General features: G+C 44.6%; 2 protein-coding genes across 3 annotated transcripts in view; one reads left to right on the top strand and one right to left on the bottom strand.

Annotated features, from left to right (window-relative positions):
• Positions 1–19,474, bottom strand: part of TERT (telomerase reverse transcriptase) — a 146,289-nt gene extending 126,815 nt beyond the window's left edge. For both annotated transcript variants that reach the window (XM_056520288.1, XM_056520289.1), the window contains exons 1-2: positions 19,262–19,474; positions 111–1,755 (exon numbers count right to left, since the gene is read on the bottom strand). In XM_056520288.1, coding sequence (XP_056376263.1) covers positions 111–1,755; positions 19,262–19,474 — 1,858 coding nt within the window. The remainder of the gene's footprint in view (positions 1–110; positions 1,756–19,261) is intronic.
• Positions 19,475–19,749: 275 nt separating this feature from the next.
• Positions 19,750–21,764, top strand: part of CLPTM1L (CLPTM1 like) — a 90,634-nt gene continuing 88,619 nt past the window's right edge. The window contains exon 1 of the mRNA XM_056520290.1: positions 19,750–19,885. The gene's annotated coding sequence lies outside the window, so the exon portion shown is untranslated. The remainder of the gene's footprint in view (positions 19,886–21,764) is intronic.

Genomic DNA, 21,764 nt, shown 5'->3' with positions numbered 1-21,764 from the left:
CCTGAGTACACTTGCATATAGATAAGTTTAGGAAGAGATTTACATTTTCTACAGGGTGACGGAAACAATTTATAGGGGCTAAAATTGGTGACAATTTCCCCTCAACTCACTTTTGTTTAGACGTAGCCATGAACAGTCTTCTACTCTCATCTTGTGAACTAGTTCTGACAAGGAAATCTTCTCACACTTGACAGATTTAATCAACATTTTGACATTTCTGAGGAAGCGACACTTGTTGTGACTAGACCCCCACAGGCTTTCAGGCACAATTATATGCAGACATTCTCTGACAAATGTATAGACTTGCCAGACACTGTTATGTTGCTTAAGTAAATCATATAGTTTATCTCCATGCTTTCTGCGCTGTTCTTCCATGTGAACACCAGTTTGGTTTGTAACAATTTTTGTATCATTTAGTGAGTATACAATAGTGTTACTCGATTCACAATCAGCCTTTGTGCCGTTGGTATGATCACACTCAACACCCGATAGTTCGCTGTTAGAAATACCATCATCGTTGTTTTTTCCATGGATAAAGTCACTTCTGTTCCTTCCAATAGTTTTGACAGGGCAATGTTTTTTTAACAGTGACATGTATGGACACAATTTGTGATTTTCTAGCAGTTTATGAAAAACTGGAATCAATTGCCAATAACGTTTGCATACTTTTTTCTTTTTTTTGCTTTTACAAGGAACCTGTAAGTCAGAGTCTTGCTCAAAAACATTGTTATTCATAAATATCGTTTCAATAAGAGTTAGACTGCCACTGGAGTTACTTTCCAACATGTTTAGTATAAAACTTTCCAAAAATCCTTCCTTAGAGATTGGATTCGCGTACAACATTTTACTACTGTCAACAAAAATGCTAGATGGTGAAATTCTGTCTGACGATGTACAAAGAGAATTGTGGGAGGTTGGTTTAATTTGAGGCTCAACAAAATCGCTTACGATGAAGCTTACGGATGTTTCATTGAGAACGTCTCTCATAACAGCAAACTGCTTTTTGGGTTCTTTTTGAGTGGTACACTGGCACACTATGTCATCGTCTGGTTTGGAAGAATGTGGTTTTGTGATTAAACGATCAGACGTATAAGAGTCATTGTTTTTCTGTTCTGTTTTGGGTCTTTTGGTTGGAATATCACATATGTCAATATTCGAAGGTCTTTTTGTAAGCCTGTTTTCACTGATATGCTCACCAATGTTAGTCAAATAATTTAGTGGTCCATTGCTGGAATGGTTTTCTCCTGCTTTTGTCATAACCTTTGTTTCTGTTTTCGATTTAACCTTTTTTTGATTCTTTATTTTGTTCCTAAATATGGCCCTTTTTGATAAGGATGTTTTAGAAAAAACAGAATGTACCTGAATATACTGAGTTAAAACATTGCATTTATAGATAAAACTATCTTGTTTAAGCCAAGGTAATGGAAGTGTTTCCTCTATGCTCAAATTATATATAGGCTGACCACACAACTGATAGCAACAACTGGGTGGCACCTTCACGAAAAGTGAACAGTTTTCCAATAAATGCATCATAACATCATCTCCCACCCTACTTAGAAGGATTTCCCAGAGGACACTTGTGCCAATAGTTGCTGTTGTTGGATTTGGAAAATAACTGCAAATATTTGGTGCAAACTGAACACGCAGTGAGCTCTTTTCAGCAACCAGACCATATCCAAATGCTAGAACATTCTTTTTGTTCTTTTCACAGATACGTTGAATTACTCGAGCCACAACTTCTCTTTGAGTCGATAACTACAAAATAGAATATCAAACATGAGATACCATTATTTAAATACACACAAAATAATAAAATGGTCAAGCAACCTAAGTAAGAACTTAAAAGGAGTTATCCCCCTGCCACATGATCGGTGGGTTCTGACTGAAAGGTGGCCCATTTTCTTCTATTCTCTATTGGACAAATATAACCAAGGTCGGCACCTGGAAATGTTTGGGAGTCTCACAGACAATGAGTGGAGGCAGCAGTCAGGCATGCACACTGCTCCACTAACTAAAAGTATGTCCTGGTTTGGCGGGACTTGACGTACATTTACGTTCTGTGTATGACCGCGAGCATCGGAACGGTGCTCGCGTCATACACGGCAGGTTCCGGCTGCTAGCAGCAGCCGGGGACCCGCCGGTAATGGCCGACATCCGCGATCGCCATCCAGATGCCGTGATCAATACAGATCACGGCATCTGCAGCAGTGCGGTACTTTGAATGGATGATCGGATCGCCCGCAGCGATCCGATTATCCAGCATGGCGGCCGGAGGTCCCCTCACCTGGCTCCGTCCATCTCCCGGGGTCTTCTGCTCTGATCGAGCAGACCAGAGCAGATGAACGATAATACTGATCGGTGCTACGTCCTATGCATAGCACTGAACAGTATTAGAAATCAAATGATTGCTATAGTGTTTAAAATGTAAAAAGTGTTTAAAAAAAAAGTGAAAAATCCCCTTCCCCAATAAAAATAAAAATTGTCAGTTTTTCCCATTTTACCCCCAAAAAGCGTAAAAAATTATTTTTTTATAAACATATTTGGTATCGCTGCATGGGTAAATGTCCGAACTTTCAAAATATAATGTTAATGATCCCGTACGGTGAATGGCGTAAACGTAAAAAATATTTTAAAAAATGCATTTTTTTTGTCACATTTTATAAAAAAAAAAAAAAAAGTAGTAAAAAATGATCTAAAAGTTTTATATATGCAAATGTGGTATCGAAAAAAGTACAGATGACGGCGCAAACAATGTACAGAAAAATGTAAAAGTTATAGGTTGTCAAAATAGGGTGATTTTAGATTACTGATTTTGTACAAAAGGTTTTAGATTTTTTTTTTTAAGCGGTACAAAAATATAAAAGTATCTAGCCATGGGTATCATTTTAATCGTATTGACCCTCCAAAATGTGCAAAATTGTGGTTTTCATTTAAATTTCCGCCCTAAAAAAAAAAAATTTTTGGGTTCGCAGTACATTTTATGGTAAAATGAGAGGTTTCATTGCAAAGTACAATTGGTCACGCAAAAAACAAGTCCTTATATGGGTCTGTAGATGGAAATATAAAAGAGTTATGGATTTTAGAAGGCGAGGAGGAAAAAAACGAAAATGCTAAAATAAAATTGGCCTGATCCTTAAAACCCCTTTAAGCCAGTTGATATATATAAAAAAAGGTTTTGCCTGGAATACCCCATTCCAGGCAAAACCTTTTTTTATATATATCAACTGGCTCCGGAAAGTTAAACAGATTTGTAAATTACTTCTATTAAAAAATCTTAATCCTTGCAATAGTTATTAGCTTCTGAAGTTTTCTGTCTAACTGCTCAAAGATGATGTCACGTCCCGGGAGCTGTGCATGATGGGAGAATATCCCCATAGGAACTGCACAGCTCCCGGGACGTGAGTCATCAGAGAGCAGTTAGACAGAAAACAACAACTCAACTTCAGAAGCTAATAACTATTGAAAGGATTAAGATTTTTCAATAGAAGTAATTTACAAATCTGTTCACACATAAGACGCGTGGCCGGGCACCCTCCCTAGGTGCTGTGCTGATGGGACGGAATGCACTGCAACAGATCAGGCTAATTTCAGTCAGGCTATCCCCATGCAAACAACTATTAGAGGTCGTGCTGACACGTGTGAGGCAGTCAAATGGTAATCCAAGTACAGGTAAGAAGTGAAGAAAAAACGGAGCACAGACCTTTAGTTGCAGATGATCAGGAACTTCTTTATTGAAGACTTGGGGACACCATATGCTGGGGGGGGGGGGGGGGCAGGACACCGGACAGTTCGTGGGCTACGACCGTATCGCGCTTCATCTGGCCCTACGTAAGTATGTCCATGGGGGTGTTTAAAAACAATGTGGGTGGTTCTCATAGGTACGAGTAGCCACTGGAATTGATGCCTACTTCTCCTAGTAAGGCTAAGTGGTACATTGTACCTAAAGTGCACAAAGGGGTGCATCCCCCACCCGGCCGCCCTATTGTGGCCGGGATTGGGGCCCCCATGCAATTCCTTTCCAGCTACCTGGATTGGTTGGTGTCCCCGCTCCTTTCTTCCATCCTCACCTATCTACGAGATACAGGGGATTTGATTATGGCTCTTGACAGCTTTGAATGGCAGGAGGGATTCTCCTTGTGCTCTGTGGACGTCGAGAGCTTGTATACTCGCATCCCACATGATGCGGGGATACGGGCTCTCGACGTGTTTCTACAGAGCACAGAGGGGACAAATACCTTTAAACAGTTTATCGTGGAATCTACCCATCTAGTCCTCACCAACAATGTTTTCAGGTTTAAAGAACAATGGTTTAAACAAGTGGGAGGCACAGCGATGGGTACGCCCATCTCTTGCGCCTATGCGAACATCTTTTTAGCCATTGTGGAGAGAAATTGTATTTTTTCATTTTCCAATCCCTACGTCAGACACATCAAATTGTTACTAAGATACGTGGACGACCTGTTTGTCGTATGGAGCGGCACATCTGACCAATTTGAATCTTTCATTTCTTACCTTAATTCCTTCAATGCGACAAATATGTTATTCACGTATCAATTTGGTGGGAGCTCATTAGATTTCTTAGACGTTCATATTGACATCATTAAAAATAAAATTGTTACCTCAGCATTCAGAAAGTCTACATCTAAAAACGCCCTGCTCCATTAGACATCTTCCCATCCCGCAAAATTAAAACAGAGTATACCATACAGTCAAATGGTTAGGATTAAAAGAATTAACAATGACCCCGATATGTGTCAAACAAATCGAAGAAGTTAGTGCCAGATTTGCGGCCAAAGCATATCCACCGGCTACTATAAGTGCCGCTCAAAAACACATTGAAAAAATTCCCCGATTCAAGCTGCTAAAAAATAAAACAAAAATTTCCACCAACCCTGATAGATTATTTTTTGCTTTTAGAAATTCATCTTTGAATAACAAAATCAAGCAGGTCATCACTAATAACTGGTACATGTTACAGGGTGACACCGATCTATCAGATATTGTTACCAAATATCCTATTGTTACATACAAAAAAAAATATCACTATTGCAGGATATATTAAAAAAACAACAGTCCAAAACTAACACTAAGGTAAAAGATTGGATAACAGACAGCAGACCCACGGGAAACTTCCCGTGTGGATGCTGCCCGTACTGTGTATATAATTCTCGGGCTAAAGTTATTAATTTAGGAGGTGTCAATATTGAAGTAAAACAGTTTATTTCATGCAAATCAAACTATGTGGTTTACTGCCTTAAATGTGATTGTTGCCATTTCTATGTAGGAAAAACTATACGTGCACTCTATCATAGAGTGAGGGAACATAATTAGGTCTATACAGACTGGAAAAGGTTCTCAGCGCTTTATTGCCCACATGAGAACTTTTCACAATAGCAATCCTCGAGCTTTAAAGTTCATGGCATTAGAGAGAGTAGAACAGTCCCCAGAAATTAATGACAGACACAGAACGTTACTAATAAAAGAATCCCGCTGGATATTGCGGACGAATGCTACGGGACCTTTGGGTCTTAATGACCACAATGAGATGAGTGTGTTCATTTAATTAGTGTCTGCATGGCTTGCATTCCGTTTTGCTTTATGGTTGTTTTTAAACTTACTAGTTGCTAGGAGTTACGTATCTATGTTTTAACATGTATGTTTGTATCCCGGTATGGCGAGGGTTAAAGGGGTAGTCCAGTGGTGAAAAACGTATCCCCTATGCTAAGGATAGGGGATAAGTTTGAGATTGCTGGGGGTCCGACTGCTGGGGCCCCCTGCGATCTCTCTGTACGGGGGCCAGGCTCTCCGGCCAGATAGCGGGTGTCGACCTCCGCACGAAGCGGCGGCCGACACGCCCCCTCAATACATCTCTATGGCAGAGCCGGAGATTGCCGAAGGCAGCGCTTCGGCTCTGCCATAGAGTTGTATTGAGGGGGCGTGTTGGCCGCCGCTTCGTGCGGAGGTCGACACGCCCCCTTCCCGCAGGCTGTCGGGGCTCCATACAAGTGATCGCAGGGGGCCCCAGCGGTCGGACCCCCCGCAATCTCAAACTTATCCCCTATCCTTAGGATAGGGGATAAGTTGGTCACCACTGGACTACTCCTTTAATGTCTCACCTTGTGTTCACTACGTACCTCCTACCTAGTTATCCAGTGGCTACACGCACCTATGAGAACCACCCACACTGCTTTTAAACACCCCCATGGACGTACTTACGTAGGGCCAGATGAAGCGCTGAAGCGCGATACGGTCGTAGCCCACAAACTGTCCGGTGTCCTGCTCCCCCAGCATATGGTGTCCCCAAGTCTTCAATAAAGAAGTTCCTGATCATCTGCAATTAAAGGTCTGTGCTCCGTTTTTTCTTCACGTCTTACCTGTACTTTAATTTACAAATCTGTTTAACTTTCCGGAGCCAGTTAATATATAAAAAAAAGTTTTGGCCTGGAATACCCCTTTAAGGTTAAAATAGGCTTGGTCCTTAAGGGGTTTAAGGTTGAAAATACACACTGCACACCTTGTTAATTTTAGGACACGTACATGCTGGCGTACCCACAAAATGTAAAAATGTAAATACCCATAAGTGGCACTTACATTTTTCCTTAAAAAAAACAAAAAAAAAAACATCCATAGTAATACAGCTTCATGCACATTTTGGGGTGCTTCTTTTTTTGTGGCTTCACTATTGGTTATGTGCATGTTGGTCTTCCTTCCTGACGTAAACTTCGGCCTCAGTGCAGCGACATAAGACTCGACCCACCGTCACTAAATCCGGGCTCAAAATTAAACAAAAAAGTCTCCACGGATATTCATGGTGCGGCATAGCATGTTTTTAATATTATTTCTGAGGAGGGTGGATGGGTTGTTGCGGGATAGTTGGAGTGCAGCTATTTAGCGAGCCACCCCCCCCCCCCCCCCCCGACACACTCTAACAACGCTACAGGTAATAAAGAGTAGAAAAAGAACTTCGGCTATTAAAGGGGTAGTCCAGTGGTGAAAAATGTATCCCCTATCCTAAGGATAGGGGATAAGTTTCAGATCGCGGGGGGTCCGACCGCTGGGGCCCCCTGCGATCTCTCTGTACGGGGCCCCGGCTCTCCGCCGAGATAGCGGGTGTCGACCCCCGCACGAGGCGGCGGCCGACACGCCCCCTCAATACATCTCTATGGCAGAGCCGGAGATTGCCGAAGGCAGCGCTTCGGCTCTGCCATAGAGTTGTATTGAGGGGGCGTGTCGGCCGCCGCCTCGTGCGGAGGTCGACACGCCCCCTTCCCGCGGGCTGTCGGGGCTCCGTACAGGAGATCGCAGGGGGCCCCAGCGGTCGGACCCCCCGCGATCTGCAACTTATCCCCTATCCTTAGGATAGGGGATAAGTTGCTCACCACAGAATCACCACTGGACTACTCCTTTAACATAAGGGAAAACTTTTCTGCTTTAAAAAATGCTTTTGTAAGGATGGGTTCACACCACGATTTTGCTATACGGTTTCAGTTTCATTAAAAAAAAAAAAAAAAAAAAAAAAAAAAAAAAAAAAAAAAAAAAACGTATGCAACCGCATAGCAAACTGTGCACATAGACTTCCCATTCAAAACTGTATGCACCATATTGTATACGGTTGTCTCCGTTTTTCAAACCACATGTTTTTTTACTTTTTTTTTTTTCTGGACAGAAAACCGCGGCCTACCACGGTTTTTGGTCCGGGTGAAAAACCGTATTAAACCGTATACGTTTTTTTTTAAACATAGGAGTCAATGGGAACCGTACAGAACTGTATGTGCGTACGGTTCCATCCAGTTTTTACCATACGGTTTTTGACTTTCCACATTTTTTTTTCTTGGAATTTCAATCAAACTTTATTCATAATGGAGTGAAAAATTCAAAACGTATACTTTTTTTTCTTAAAAAAAACGATGCAACCGGACATCATTTTTCAAACCGTATACGGTTTTAGCCGTATACAGATAAAAATTTGTACACACGTTTTGATACAGTTTAGTCATGTTTAGTTAAGGTTGTTCTTTTCTGTCTAAGTGCTCTCTGATGACACGTGTCTCGGGAACCGCCCAGTTTAGAAGAGGTTTGCTATGGGGATTTGCTTCTAAATTGGGCGGTTCCCGAGACACGTGTCATCAGAGAGCACTTAGACAGACATAACCTTAACTTCAGAAGCTCATAAATACTGAAAGGATTAAGATTTTTTAATAGAAGTAATTTAAAAATCTGTTTAACTTTCTGGAGCCAGTTGATATATAACAAAGTTTTTTTCTGGATAACCCCTTTAACTTTTTCATTTTTCCATATAAGCGGATGTATGAGGGCAAATTTTTTTGACGCAGTGATCTGTACTATTTATTGCTACCACATTTGCATATATGAAACTTTTAGTTACTTTTTTCTGGAATATTATGTGACAAAAAAGCAGCAATTTGTTGAATATTTTTTTAAATTTGCGTTTACGCCGTTCACCATACGGGATCAATAACATTATATTTCGATAGTTCGGACATTTATGCACAGGGCGATAGCAAATAGGTTCATTAATTTTAATTTATTTATTTTTTTTTTTTTTTTTTACACTTCCGGGGGTAAAATGGGAAAAAGGGACAATTTACAATTTTATTAGGGGAGGGGATTTTTCTAATTTTTTTTTTTTTTTTTTAAAGCACTCTAATAGTCCCAGTTATAGCAATCATAGCAGGGCATAGCACTGATCAGTATTATCGGCGATCTTCTGTTCTGGTCTGCTGGATCTCAGACCAGAGTAGAAGGCCCTGGAGATGGACAGAAGCAGTTGAGGGGACCTCCGGCCACCATTGGATGATCGGATCCCTGCGGCAGCAGTTGGACCCCCTGCGATCAGACACATATGCTCTATACTGTGCATAGGAAATACGTTGTTAAGTACTGGAGTACACCTTTAAGGCCACTCACACATGCGAAGATGCTACAACATTACAACATATAACACCTAGGAGTTAAAGGGGTAGTCTGGCCGTAGACATCTTATCCCTTATCCAAAAGGATAGGGGATAAGATGTCTGCTCGCTGGGACCCCCCGCGATCTCCGTGCAGTACCTGCATTCTATGCCGGGCTGCTGCTCCAGTCTCGAAAACCTCTGAGTTTCCGGGACTGGGGATGTGACGTCATGAATGTAGGGGGTGTGGAATGATGTCACGTCTCCAGTCCTGGAAAAACAGGTTTCCGAGACTGGAGCAACAGCCTGGCATAGAATGCGGGTGCTGCACGGAGATCGCGGGGGTCCCATCATAAGATGTCTATGGCCGGAATATCCCTTTAAGGAATCCTTTCAATGTCATGTGTCATGAGGTTAAAATGTAACATATTGAAAACTAAATAATAATAACCAGGTCAGCATGAAATAAAGGGATTTAAAAATCCAGCTCATAAGGTATCTTTTCTACTCATGTAACACTGTCAGTTACAAGGGTTCTATGGAACATCTAAGCCCACACATTAATGGTAAGGAGCTATAGGTGGGACGGTGATGCTTTATGACGCACAGGAAGTGGCTGGCTGCTCAGAAGGAGCATGATGGATACAGAAAGAAGAATTGTTCAGGGTAAAGCTCAGATTCTTTATGTCACATCATCAAACAATGGATGTAACATCTTTTCATTTGTTCTAATCCCAGTGCTGGTCAGGTAAATGGAGGGAATTTAGTAAAGCACCACATGATGGGCTACTATGATAAATGGTAGTGCTGACTGATGATGTCATAGCCTTTACATGTAAAGAGGATCATTTTTAATTTACACTCTGTGTTTCTCCTTGAGAAAGCCAGTGTAAGTGGCAAAACACGGAGTGTGACAGTCTTAGACCATGTTCACATGTCGGAATTTCCATGCTAGAGTCCACATTGGAATTCGAAACAGAGATTCCGCTGCAGCAGAGACCGGTTGATTCTGCTACACTGTGCCCAAGGCGAAATTTCCATCCCAGATGTTTCCATAACGGAAATTCTGATTTCCATGTCCGCAGAAAGAACAAGTTCTTTCTTTCTGCAGAATCTGCACAGAATGCATATCCATGCGGACATTCCAGTGTGTGAACATAGCCTTAGACTGCAGCACCTAGGTCTCCAGCACTAATCAGGAATTGGGTTATAGAAAGCAGATGCAATATTAGTTCGCTCACAACAGTACTGGGAGCAGGCATAGGTGCACGAATAAGCCTAACTGTTGGGGTAGACATAACCCTACATTATATCATAAGACAATGTAATAGAGCAGCAGGAAATTATAGAAGAATGATTGGATGTATAGGGAGAGGTATAAGCAGTAGAAAGAGAGAAGTGCTCATGCTGCTGTACAGAACACTGGTGAGACCTCAGGCCTATTGTGCACAGTACAGGAGGCCCTATCTCCAGAAGGATATACCGTATTTTCCGACGTATAAGACAACTTTCTAACCCAGGAAAATCTTCTCAAAAGCCGGGGTTTGTCTTATACGGCGGGTGCTGCAGTCTAATTTTTAAATGTATTCCGCTAATTCCTGGCCATATATATACCTCCTGCAGCGTACCTTATATATATTTACACCTGTTTCCATGCACACAATCCGAGCACTTCTCGTAGTGACTCCGTCCTGCCCCGCCTCCTGCAGCGTGATTGGGCACATTACACCACGTGACCAGGACACCGAGCAATGCATCATTGGTTACCGGAGCTCTGCAGTGGGCTCAAGTTTATGCATCTACAACGCTGCCTAGTGCTGATCGGCACGTCCAGATATGGCACGGGCTCCCGAATCGAGCACGCGTCATACCAGCTGGCCCCCCAGCTTTTTCCTGTAGCTGGGGGCCGGCGTTAATAGCCGACATGCGGCGATCTCCGTGGCCAGCTTATTAACCCTTTAGATAGCCGCTCTCAAAGCTGACAGCGGCATCTAAAGGTGCCTTTATCCCGTCCCTGGTGGTCCAGTGGGGTGGATCGCTCCCCCAACAGCGCGATCGCGGGGTGGCGATCCACTGCTGAGGTAGCCTGAGTGCTTACCTCTCCTTCAATGCCTGCTCCTGCGCTGAGAATGATAAAGCCTGGCAGGACCAGGCTTTATCAATCTAGCGCAGAGCACACAGACTACTGTGGTTTTATGGAACCACATTGATCTGTATGAGGAATCAAATGATTCCTCTTAAAAGTCCCCTAAGGGGACTAAAAGTGTTTAACCTCTTAAGGAATCGGGGTTTTTCCGTTTTTGCATTTTCATTTTTTCCCCCTTACCTTTAAAAAATCATAACTCTTTCAATCTTTCACCTAAAAATCCATATGATGGCTTATTTTTTGCGCCACCAATTCTACTTTGTAATGACGTCAGTCATTTTACCCAAAAATCTACGGCGAAACGTAATCAATGTGAGACAAAATTAAAGAAAAAAATGCCATTTTGTAACTTTTGGGTACTTCCGTTTCTACGTAGTACATTTTTCGGTAAAAATTACACCTTTTTATTCTGTAGGTCCATACAATTAAAATGATACCCTACTTATGTAGGTTTGATTTTGTCGTACTTTTGGAAAAAATCAAAACTACATGCATGAAAATTTATACGTTTAAAATTGTCATCTTCTGACCACTATAACTTTTTAATTTTTCCACGTATGGGGTGGTATGAGAACTCATTTTTGCATTGATAGGACTTATTGATCGCTTTTTATTCATTTTTTCATGATATAAAAAGTGACCAAAAATGCACTATTTTGGACTTTGGAATTTTTTTGCACGCACGCCTTTGACAGTGCGGTTTAATTAATGATATATTTTTATAATTCGGACATTTCCGCACGCGGCGATACCACATGTTTATTTTTATGTACACTTTTTTTTTTTTTATGGGAAAAGGGGGGTGATTCAAACTTTTAATAGGGGAGGGGTTAAATGATCTTTATTCACTTTTTTTTTTGCAGTGTTATAGCTCCCATAGGGACCTATAACACTGCACACACTGATCTTTTACATTGATCACTGGTTTCTCATAGGAAACCAGTGATCGATGATTCTTCCGCTTGACTGCTCATGCCTGGATCTCAGGCACTGGGCTGTCATTCGGCGATCGGACAGCGAGGAGGCAGGTAGGGACCCTCCAGCTGTCCTGCAAGCTGTTCGGGATGCCGCGATTTCACCGCGGCTATCCCAAACAGCTCCCTGAGATAACCGGCATGGTTTCACTTTCATTTTGGATGCGGTGTTTAACTTTGAACGCCGCGTCTAAAGGGTTAATAGCACGCGGCAGCGCGATTAGCCACGGGTTCCGGCCGTTGCTAGAGGCCGGGCCCGACCCGCTATGATGTGGCCCCGCGTTATAGATCGGGAGCGGACTCCGGGCGTACAGGTATGCCCTGGGTCCTTAACAGGTTAAAAAGAAAAAAAAGTTAAAAAAAAAGTTTAAAAACACACATTAACCTCTTTCTTATTAAAAGTTTAAATCACCCCCCTTTTCCCAAATTCCATATAAAAAATATATAAACATAAAAATAAACACATGTGGTATCACCGTGTACGTAAATGTCCGAACTATAACCGCAAGGTCATTGGCATATGCACAAAAAAATTCCAATGTCCAAAATTGTGTATTTTTGGTCAAAACAAAAATGGTACCGATAAAAACTTCAGATCACGGCGCTAAATATGAGCCCTCATACAGCCTCGTACGCGAAAAAATTAGTAGTAGGGGACAGTTTTAAATGTATAAATTTTCGCGCATGAAGCTATGATTTTTTTTTTGCAGAAGTACGATAAAAATCAATCCTATAGGATAGGATATCATTTTAATCTTATGGACCTACAGAATAAAGATAAGCTGTCATTTTTACCGAAAAAGCAATTGCGGTGCCGCACGCTATTAACCCTTTAGACGCGGCGTTCAAAGTTGATCGGCATCTAAAGTGAAATTAAACTGCTAACATGTAGAAAAGGTGGAGGCCAGCACTTGGTCCCAGCTGTTGTGCAAGTGATCGTTTGGATAACCAGTCCAGTATGTCAAGATCCAAGCAAAAATTGGTCAAAGCACAGAAACAGCATAGTCCAATACAGTGGTCACTCAACATACGATGGTAATTCGTTCCAAATGAACCATCGTTTGTTGAAACCATCGTATGTTGAGGGATCCGTGCAATGAAAAGTATAGGATGTTATACTCACCTGTCCCCGTTGAGGGGGTCTCTGTATATAAAGAAAACTGTGGTCTTGGTTACTGCTAACAGTTAGCTCAGGGGGCTGTTTGAGATCACCGCTGCAAAATCGCGGCAGCCCAAACAGCTGTAGGACACGAGGAGGGTCTCCTACCTTGCCTCCTGGTGTCCGATCGCCGAATGACTGCTCAGTGCCCGAGATCCAGGCATGAGCAGTCAAGCGGCAGAATCATTGATCTATGTTATCCTATGGGACAACAAAGATCAATGTAAAAGATCAGAGTGTGCAGTGTTATTGCCCCCTATGGGGCTATAGCATTGCAAAAAAGATCATTTAACCCCCTTCCCTGATAAACGTTTGAATCACCCTCCTTTTCCCATTAAAAAAAAAAAAAAAAAAAAAAGTGTAAATAAAAATAAACATATGTGGTATCGCCACGTGGGAAATGTCCGAATTATAAAAATATACCGTATATACTCGAGTATAAGCCGACCCGAGTATAAGCCGAGACCCCTAATTTCAACCCAAAATCCCAGGAAAAGTTATTGACTCGAGTATAAGCCTAGGGTGGGAAATACCTCATCCCCCCCTGTCATCATCCAGACCCGTCATTAACATCCTCATCATCCCCTTGTCATCATCCCACACATCCCCCCCTTCATCATCCCCTTGTCATCATCCCACACATCCCCTTATCATCCCACACATCCCCCCTTCATCATCCCCTTGTCATCATCCCACACATCCCCTTATCATCCCACACATCCCCCCTTCATCATCCCCTTGTCATCATCCCACACATCCCCCCTTCATCATCCCCTTGTCATCATCCCACACATCCCCTTATCCCACACATCCCCCCTTCATCATCCCCTTGTCATCATCCCACACATCCCCTTATCCCACACATCCCCCCTTCATCATCCCCTTGTCATCATCCCACACATCCCCCCCTTCATCATCCCCTTGTCATCATCCCACACATCCCCTTATCCCACACATCCCCCCTTCATCATCCCCTTGTAATCATCCCACACCCCCCCCCCTTCATCATCCCCACCCCCCTTCATCATCCCCACACCCCCCCCCCCCCTTCATCATCCTCTTCTCATCATTCGCCCTCAGTGGTCTTCAACCTGCGGACCTCCAGAGGTTTCAAAACTACAACTCCCAGCAAGCCCGGGCAGCCATCGGCTGTCCGGGCTTGCTGGGAGTTGTAGTTTTGAAACCTCCGGAGGTCCGCAGGTTGAAGACCACTGCGGCCTTCAACATGCGGACCTCCAGAGGTTTCAAAACTACAACTCCCAGCAAGCCCGGGCAGCCATCGGCTGTCCGGGCTTGCTGGGAGTTGTAGTTTTGAAACCTCCGGAGGTCCGCAGGTTGAAGACCACTGCGGCCTTCAACATGCGGACCTCCAGAGGTTTCAAAACTACAACTCCCAGCAAGCCCGGGCAGCCATCGGCTGTCCGGGCTTGCTGGGAGTTGTAGTTTTGAAACCTCCGGAGGTCCGCAGGTTGAAGACCACTGCGGCCTTCAACATCATCCAGCCCCCTCTCACCCCCTTTAGTTCTGAGTACTCACCTCCGCTCGGCGCTGGTCCGGTCCTGCAGGGCTGTCCGGTAAGGAGGTGGTCCGGTGAGGAGGTGGTCCGGGCTGCTATCTTCACCGGGGGCGCCTCTTCTCCGCGCTTCCGGCCCGGAATAGAGCCGTTGCCTTGACAACGACGCATCTGCGTCGTTGTCAAGGCAACGTGACTATTCTGAGGCCGGGCCCGAAGCGCTTAGAAGAGGCCTCCCCGGTGAAGATAGCAGCCCGGACCACCTCCTCACCGGACCACCTCCTTACCGGACAGCCCTGCAGGACCGGACCAGCGCCGAGCGGAGGTGAGTACTCAGAACTAAAGGGGGTGAGAGGGGGCTGGATGATGTTGAAGGCCGCAGTGGTCTTCAACCTGCGGACCTCCGGAGGTTTCAAAACTACAACTCCCAGCAAGCCCGGACAGCCGATGGCTGCCCTGGCTTGCTGGGAGTTGTAGTTTTGAAACCTCTGGAAGTCCGCAGGTTGAAGACCACTGCGGGTGGGGGGAGTTCACTCGAGTATAAGCCGAGGGGGGTGTTTTCAGCACGAAAAATCGTGCTGAAAAACTCGGCTTATACTCGAGTATATACGGTATTGTTAATTAAACCGCACGGTCAAAAAAAATTCCAAAGCCCAAAATAGTGTATTTTTGGTTACTTTTAATATCATGAAAAAAATGAATAAAAAGCGATCAAGAAGTCCGATCAATACAAAAATGGTACCACTAAAAACTTCAGATCACGGAGCAATCACCATGCAAAACAATTAGCCCTCATACTGCCCAGAGGAAAAATAAAAAAGTTATAGGGAAGATGACAATTTTAAATGTATACATTTTCCTGCATGCAGTTATGATTTTTTCCAGAAGTAAACAAAATCAAACCTATATAAGTAGGGTATCATTTTAATCGTATGGACCTACAGAATAAAGAGAAGCAGGGGCGGACTGACCGGCCGGTCCATTCGATCGTTGTCCGAAGGCCGGCCAGAAAAAGGGCCTCCTCCGCCTGCTGTCATAAAATCTAAAAGAAAATTTCTTAATAGCCGGCCCAGCAGGGCCTAGGTCTGTGCGGCTACGATATAGGTGCCACGCCCAGAGCAGTTACCAGACAGCCACTGTAGCGGCAGTGTCCTCCGTGCACAGAGCCCCGCCTGTCCTCCGTGCACAGAGCCCCGCCTGTCCTCCGTGCACAGAGCCCCGCCTGTCCTCCGTGCACAGAGCCCCGCCGAATAAAGCTTTCCCAGTGGACATCTGCCTGGACCGCAAAAAAAACAGGCCAGCCTGGCCAGGTGGGTGGCTTATGGACTGTATAGTTAGTTGTATGTATCTTCCACCTGCCTTTCACCGCTCCCTACATGATGGCACAGTGTGAGATGTTATATGTGAAATATAACATATCTCTGACTGTGCCATCATGTAGGGGGCAGTGAAAGGCAGGTTGAAAATGGAGTGGGCTTCCCAGCAGCACAGTGTATTTCTGGCAGGAACTATAGTGAGGCAGACAGTCTGCATCACTACAGTTCCCTCCAGAAATACTCTGTGCTGCTGTGCTATGTCTGTAATTAATCTAAGAGGCCTCAGCCTCACCCATGCAGGGGGCAAAAAAGGTAGTGTGTGGCTTATGAATGGACTAGTTGCTATTTTCTACCGGGCTTTCACCGCTCACTATATGATGGCACAGTCAGAGATATGCGTGACATATCTGACTGTGTCATCATGTAGTGAGCGGTGAAAGGCAGGTACTCAGGTGGAAAACTTTTTTTTTTTAATCAATTGATGCCAGAAAATAAAAACAGATTTCTAAATTACTTCTTTTAACAAATTTTAATCCTTCCAGTACTTATTAGCGGCTGTATACTACAGAGGAAATTCTTTTCTTTTTGGATTTCTTTTCTGTCACGACCACAGTGCTCTGTGATGACACATCTGTCCATTTTAGGAACTGTCCAGAGCAGGAGAAATTTCCAGCAAACATATGCTGCTTTGAACATTTCATAAAATGGACAGAAGAGTCAGCAGAGAGCACTGTGGTCGTGACAGAAAAGAAATTCAAATGGAAAATAATTTCTTCTGTAGTACACAGCCACTAATAAGTACTGGACGGATAAAGAATTTTTAATAGAAGTAATTTACTTATTTTACTTTTTTAACTTTCTGGCACTAGTTGATTTAAAAAAAAAAAAAAAGTTTTCCACCGGAGTACCCCTTTAAGTTGAACTGGGTATCACAGACAGAGATCCCAAGTTGGCATAAAAAGGAGGAGGAAAGCTCAGTGTTTTTAAAGCGTACCCATCAGATCCAACAAATTTTTTTTTTTTAAATATATCACTCAGTACCTAATCCTGACCATGTACATAAAATGTATGTGTCTAGCTCCTTTATTGATTTTTTTATTACACCTTTAATTTAGCTCACTAGTCTGAATTCCTCTCAAAGGGAGGGGGTGTGGCCTCATTGTGCAGGTCTCCGCCCCTTCCTAAGTATGCTGTCTGCTCACATCTTCCCTAGCATCAGCAAAACTACAACTCCCAGCTTGTCCTCACCGACAGTAGCGGGACACAAGCTGATTTTTCCTCCAGGTGTGAGCCCTGCGCTCACAGCTGTCAATCAAGGACGTGTGTCCATGACATAGGTGATGACGCATGGACACAGCAGGACTAGTATGTGTCCAAGCAGGCAGGGGGGGGGGGGGCAGTTTGACCGTCTTTTTCAGTATGAAATACTGAAAATTTTCTAATGAAAGCAATTGCAAAACCTATTGGTTTTGCATGCTTTACGACATATCAAAAGTTTTTGTATCTGACAGTGCCCATTTGAGCTGCCATCCCTCAAAGTACATCATAGCCTCAAGCGCACTACACCCACTATTCCTTTCTATGGCAAATATTCATATACATACTGGGCAGGAATAGGGGCGGGGCAGAGGAGGGGCTAGGGGTGGAGTCTCACTGGGAGCCCTTGCTTTATTTGATCCAGGGGCCCTGAGTGGTGTCAGTCCGCCCTTGAAGAGGTGTAATCTTTACAGAAAAATGTACTGCGTAGAAACTTAAGACCCCTAAACTGAAAATGGTGTTTTTTTCTTCAATTTTGTCGCACAATGATATTCTACCTTGGTTTCGCTGTAGATTTTTTGGTAAAACTACTGATGTCATTACAAAGTAGAACTGGTGGCGCAAAAAATAAGCCATCATATGGATTTTTAGGTGCAAAATTTAAAGAATAAAGAAGATGGAGGCAGAAACGGAGGCACTTCAGGTACCGTATTTTTCGCCGTATAAGACGCACTTTTTCTTCCCCAAAACTGGGGGGAAAAAGTTGGTGCGTCTTATATGGCGAATACACACACCTATCACAGCGGTCCCTGCGGCCATCAACGGCCGAGACCCGCGGCTAATACAGGACTTCACCGATCAAGGTGATGCCCTGTATTAACCCTTCACACGCCGCGATCAAAGCTGACCGCCGCGTCTGAAGGGAAAGTGACACTAACCCGGCTAATTCGGGCTGTTCGGGACTGCCACGGTGAAATCGTGGCGTCCCAAACAGCTTACAGGACACTGGGAGGGACCTTACCTGCCTCCTCGGTGTCTGCTCCGTACCGGGATCCCCTGCATGGCCGACGTTCTCCTTCGACGTCATAACGTCGTCGCGCACACCCTTCCGACGTCCAATAGGAGCGGCGTGTGTAGCGACGTGATGGCGGCGACGGAGAGCGTGGAACCTGAGGAAGAAAATGTCCGGAGCGTCGGGGACGCGGCGACAGCGATTGAGCGACATCCAGGGCAGCGGTGACGGGTCCGGAGCGGCGGGGACACGTGAGTATTACCTCCTATACCAATGGTCTTCAACCTGCAGACCTCCAGATGTTGCAAACCTACAACTCCCAGCATGCCCGGAGTCCGGGCATGCTAGGAGTTGTAGATTTGCAACATCTGGCAGTCCACAGGTCAAAGATCACTGTTGGGTTCAGAATCTTTTTTTTTCTAGATTTTGCACCTTTAAAATTGGGTGCGTCTTATCTGCCGGTGCGTCCTATACGGTGAAAAATACAGTAAGTTGCGGGTGCTTTAATGTGAATAGGTCACACAGCAATGCTCAGGGACTGAGCAATGCTGTATGACCTATTCACATTAAAACACCCGCAACTTACCTGAAGTGCCTCCGTATCTTCTTCATTCTATGGATCTCTTGTTGTTTGGAAGAGCACCAGGAGCAAGTGGGAGTCCATGAGTAGCCGTGTGGAAGTGCACAAGATCCATATTGATTCCTGTGGCAATGCCAAAAGGACTTTTGTTTCTGTGATTTTTAAAAGGTAAGAAGGAAAAAACTCAAGTGCAAATATGGAAAACCCCTCCGTCCCCAAAGGGTTAAATCCCTATTTCTTTCTCATTTGGTTTTCAATAAAAGTTACAATTTCTCTCTTATAACACGTGACAGGGGAAGGATTTATTAACCCCTAAGGGTTCTCTGAAGTACTGTGTTGTTCTCAGCACACATGGAGGAGGTCGCTCTGTATCCTATGAGCTCAGGTCTTACCTGCAGGAAGGAGATGGGGGAGCAGAGCTTCTTGGCCCCGTGCGGGATACAGACCAGCAGCTCGGATAGAAAGGCCTTGTATCTATCGGTGTCCCCCTCCTGCAGCAGAGGAGCCCGGTGGCCGCCGCCCGTGTGCAGGATACGGACATAGTCGGAGATGCTGAGCACCCTCCAGTACACAGCGTGCAGCACCGCCAGCCCCGAGCCGCTCATGTCAAACAGCGCGCCGACAGCCAACACGCATGCGCGCCAAGAGGCTGCGCGCGTATCACAGTGTAGAGTAGCCTGTGCTACCGTATGTGAGAAAGGACAACCAACAACGATTGCTGGTCGCACGACGGTGCTTGTGAAAATAAAAAACGCACGAAGCCATAAAGCAATGTGTATGGGTGGCTGAAAATCTCAATGAAGGGGCCTCACGCTCCTGCTGAGACCCACAAATTCCAGAAGGTGCAGGAGTTGTCATAGCAACATACACACCGGTCTCCTTCAATATGGCCGCCCATTTTGACTGCACATCACGTGGTTAGACCTGCCTACGTCACTTCCGGGTCCGGCTGTCTGTCTTCCTGGTTTCTGTGCTGTCCCTCTCGGTTAGAGAGAGATGCTATATACCGGCGATAGGTAAGTCCTCCACTAATTAAAGCCGTGTCTGTGGTGACGTAAATACGACAGTGCTGTCATGCGCGGCCAGTATGAGGTGCCCGGGCTATTATCACTTTCCATATGGCAGGTGGGGTGAGGTGGTCCTAGCGTGTCAAGGGTCTCGTGCCATGCAGTCATTCCTGCCATATGGTGTCCCCCTGTATTAATGGCTGCAGCGGATGTCACCAAGGGAGAGGAGTCTGGTTTTGGGGACACTGGGCGGGCTGTCCATGCTGCTAAGTCCCTTCAGTCTGGTAGTTGTAGAGCATGAAATGGGCCGGGGCACCACAAGTCACAGTAGCCCCAAACTCTCCAGGAAGGCAGTTCAGAATAACATATGGGATCATGTCCCCTTCATTGTATGTTATAAGAATAATAGATGTTACTATGTAACTGGTTGTGCCCAGGTTACACATCCATCCACAGCATAAGTAATAAGAATCTGGCAGGTGCCATCCCCTCTGAGGACCCTTTAAGTGAACATGAGCCATATTTGTCATTGTCTATAGGACTAGCGTTCTGCTATGTACAGCGCTGGAGTGGTGGCCATAAAGGTGTGCTCCTGCTACATTCACTAAGGTAAGAAGGATCCAGTGAATGGAGTGGTGACCGTACATATGTGCTCCTGCTACATTCACTAAGGTAACAAGGATCCAGTGAATGGAGTGGTGACCGTACATATGTGCTCCTGCTACAGTCACTAAGGTAACAAGGAGCCAGTGAATGGAGTGGTGGCCGTACATATGTGCTCCTGCTACATTCACTAAGGGAACAAGGATCCAGTGAATGGAGTGGTGACTGTATATATGTGCTCCTGCTACATTCACTAAGGTAACAAGGATCCAGTGAATGGAGTGGTGACCGTACATATGTGCTCCTGCTACATTCACTAAGGTAACAAGGATCCAGTGAATGGAGTGGTGACCGTATATATGTGCTCCTGCTACATTCACTAAGGTAACAAGGATCCAGTGAATGGAGTGGTGACCGTACATATGTGCTCCTGCTACATTCACTAAGGTAACAAGGATCCAGTGAATGGAGTGGTGACCGTATATATGTGCTCCTGCTACAGTCACTAAGGTAACAAGGATCCAGTGAATGGAGTGGTGACCGTACATATGTGCTCCGGCTACAGTCACTAAGGTAACAAGGATCCAGTGAATGGAGTGGTGACCGTACATATGTGCTCCTGCTACATTCACTAAGGTAACAAGGATCCAGTGAATGGAGTAGTGGCCGTACATATGTGCTCCTGCTACATTCACTAAGGTAACAAGGATCCAGTGAATGGAGTGGTGACCGTACATATGTGCTCCTGCTACAGTCACTAAGGTAACAAGGATCCAGTGAATAGAGTGGTGACTGTACATATGTGCTCCTGCTACATTCACTAAGGTAACAAGGATCCAATGAATGGAGTGGTGACCGTATATATGTGCTCCTGCTACATTCACTAAGGTAACAAGGATCCAGTGAATGGAGTGGTGACCGTACATATGTGCTCCTGCTACATTCACTAAGGTAACAAGGATCCAGTGAATGGAGTGGTGACCGTATATATGTGCTCCTGCTACATTCACTAAGGTAACAAGGATCCAGTGAATGGAGTGGTGACCGTACATATGTGCTCCTGCTACATTCACTAAGGTAACAAGGATCCAGTGAATGGAGTGGTGACCGTATATATGTGCTCCTGCTACAGTCACTAAGGTAACAAGGATCCAGTGAATGGAGTGGTGACCGTACATATGTGCTCCGGCTACAGTCACTAAGGTAACAAGGATCCAGTGAATGGAGTGGTGACCGTACATATGTGCTCCTGCTACATTCACTAAGGTAACAAGGATCCAGTGAA

Source organism: Hyla sarda, chromosome 5, assembly GCF_029499605.1.
Source record: "Hyla sarda isolate aHylSar1 chromosome 5, aHylSar1.hap1, whole genome shotgun sequence".
NCBI lineage: Eukaryota > Metazoa > Chordata > Amphibia > Anura > Hylidae > Hyla > Hyla sarda.
This window is presented reverse-complemented; position numbering and strand designations above follow the sequence as displayed.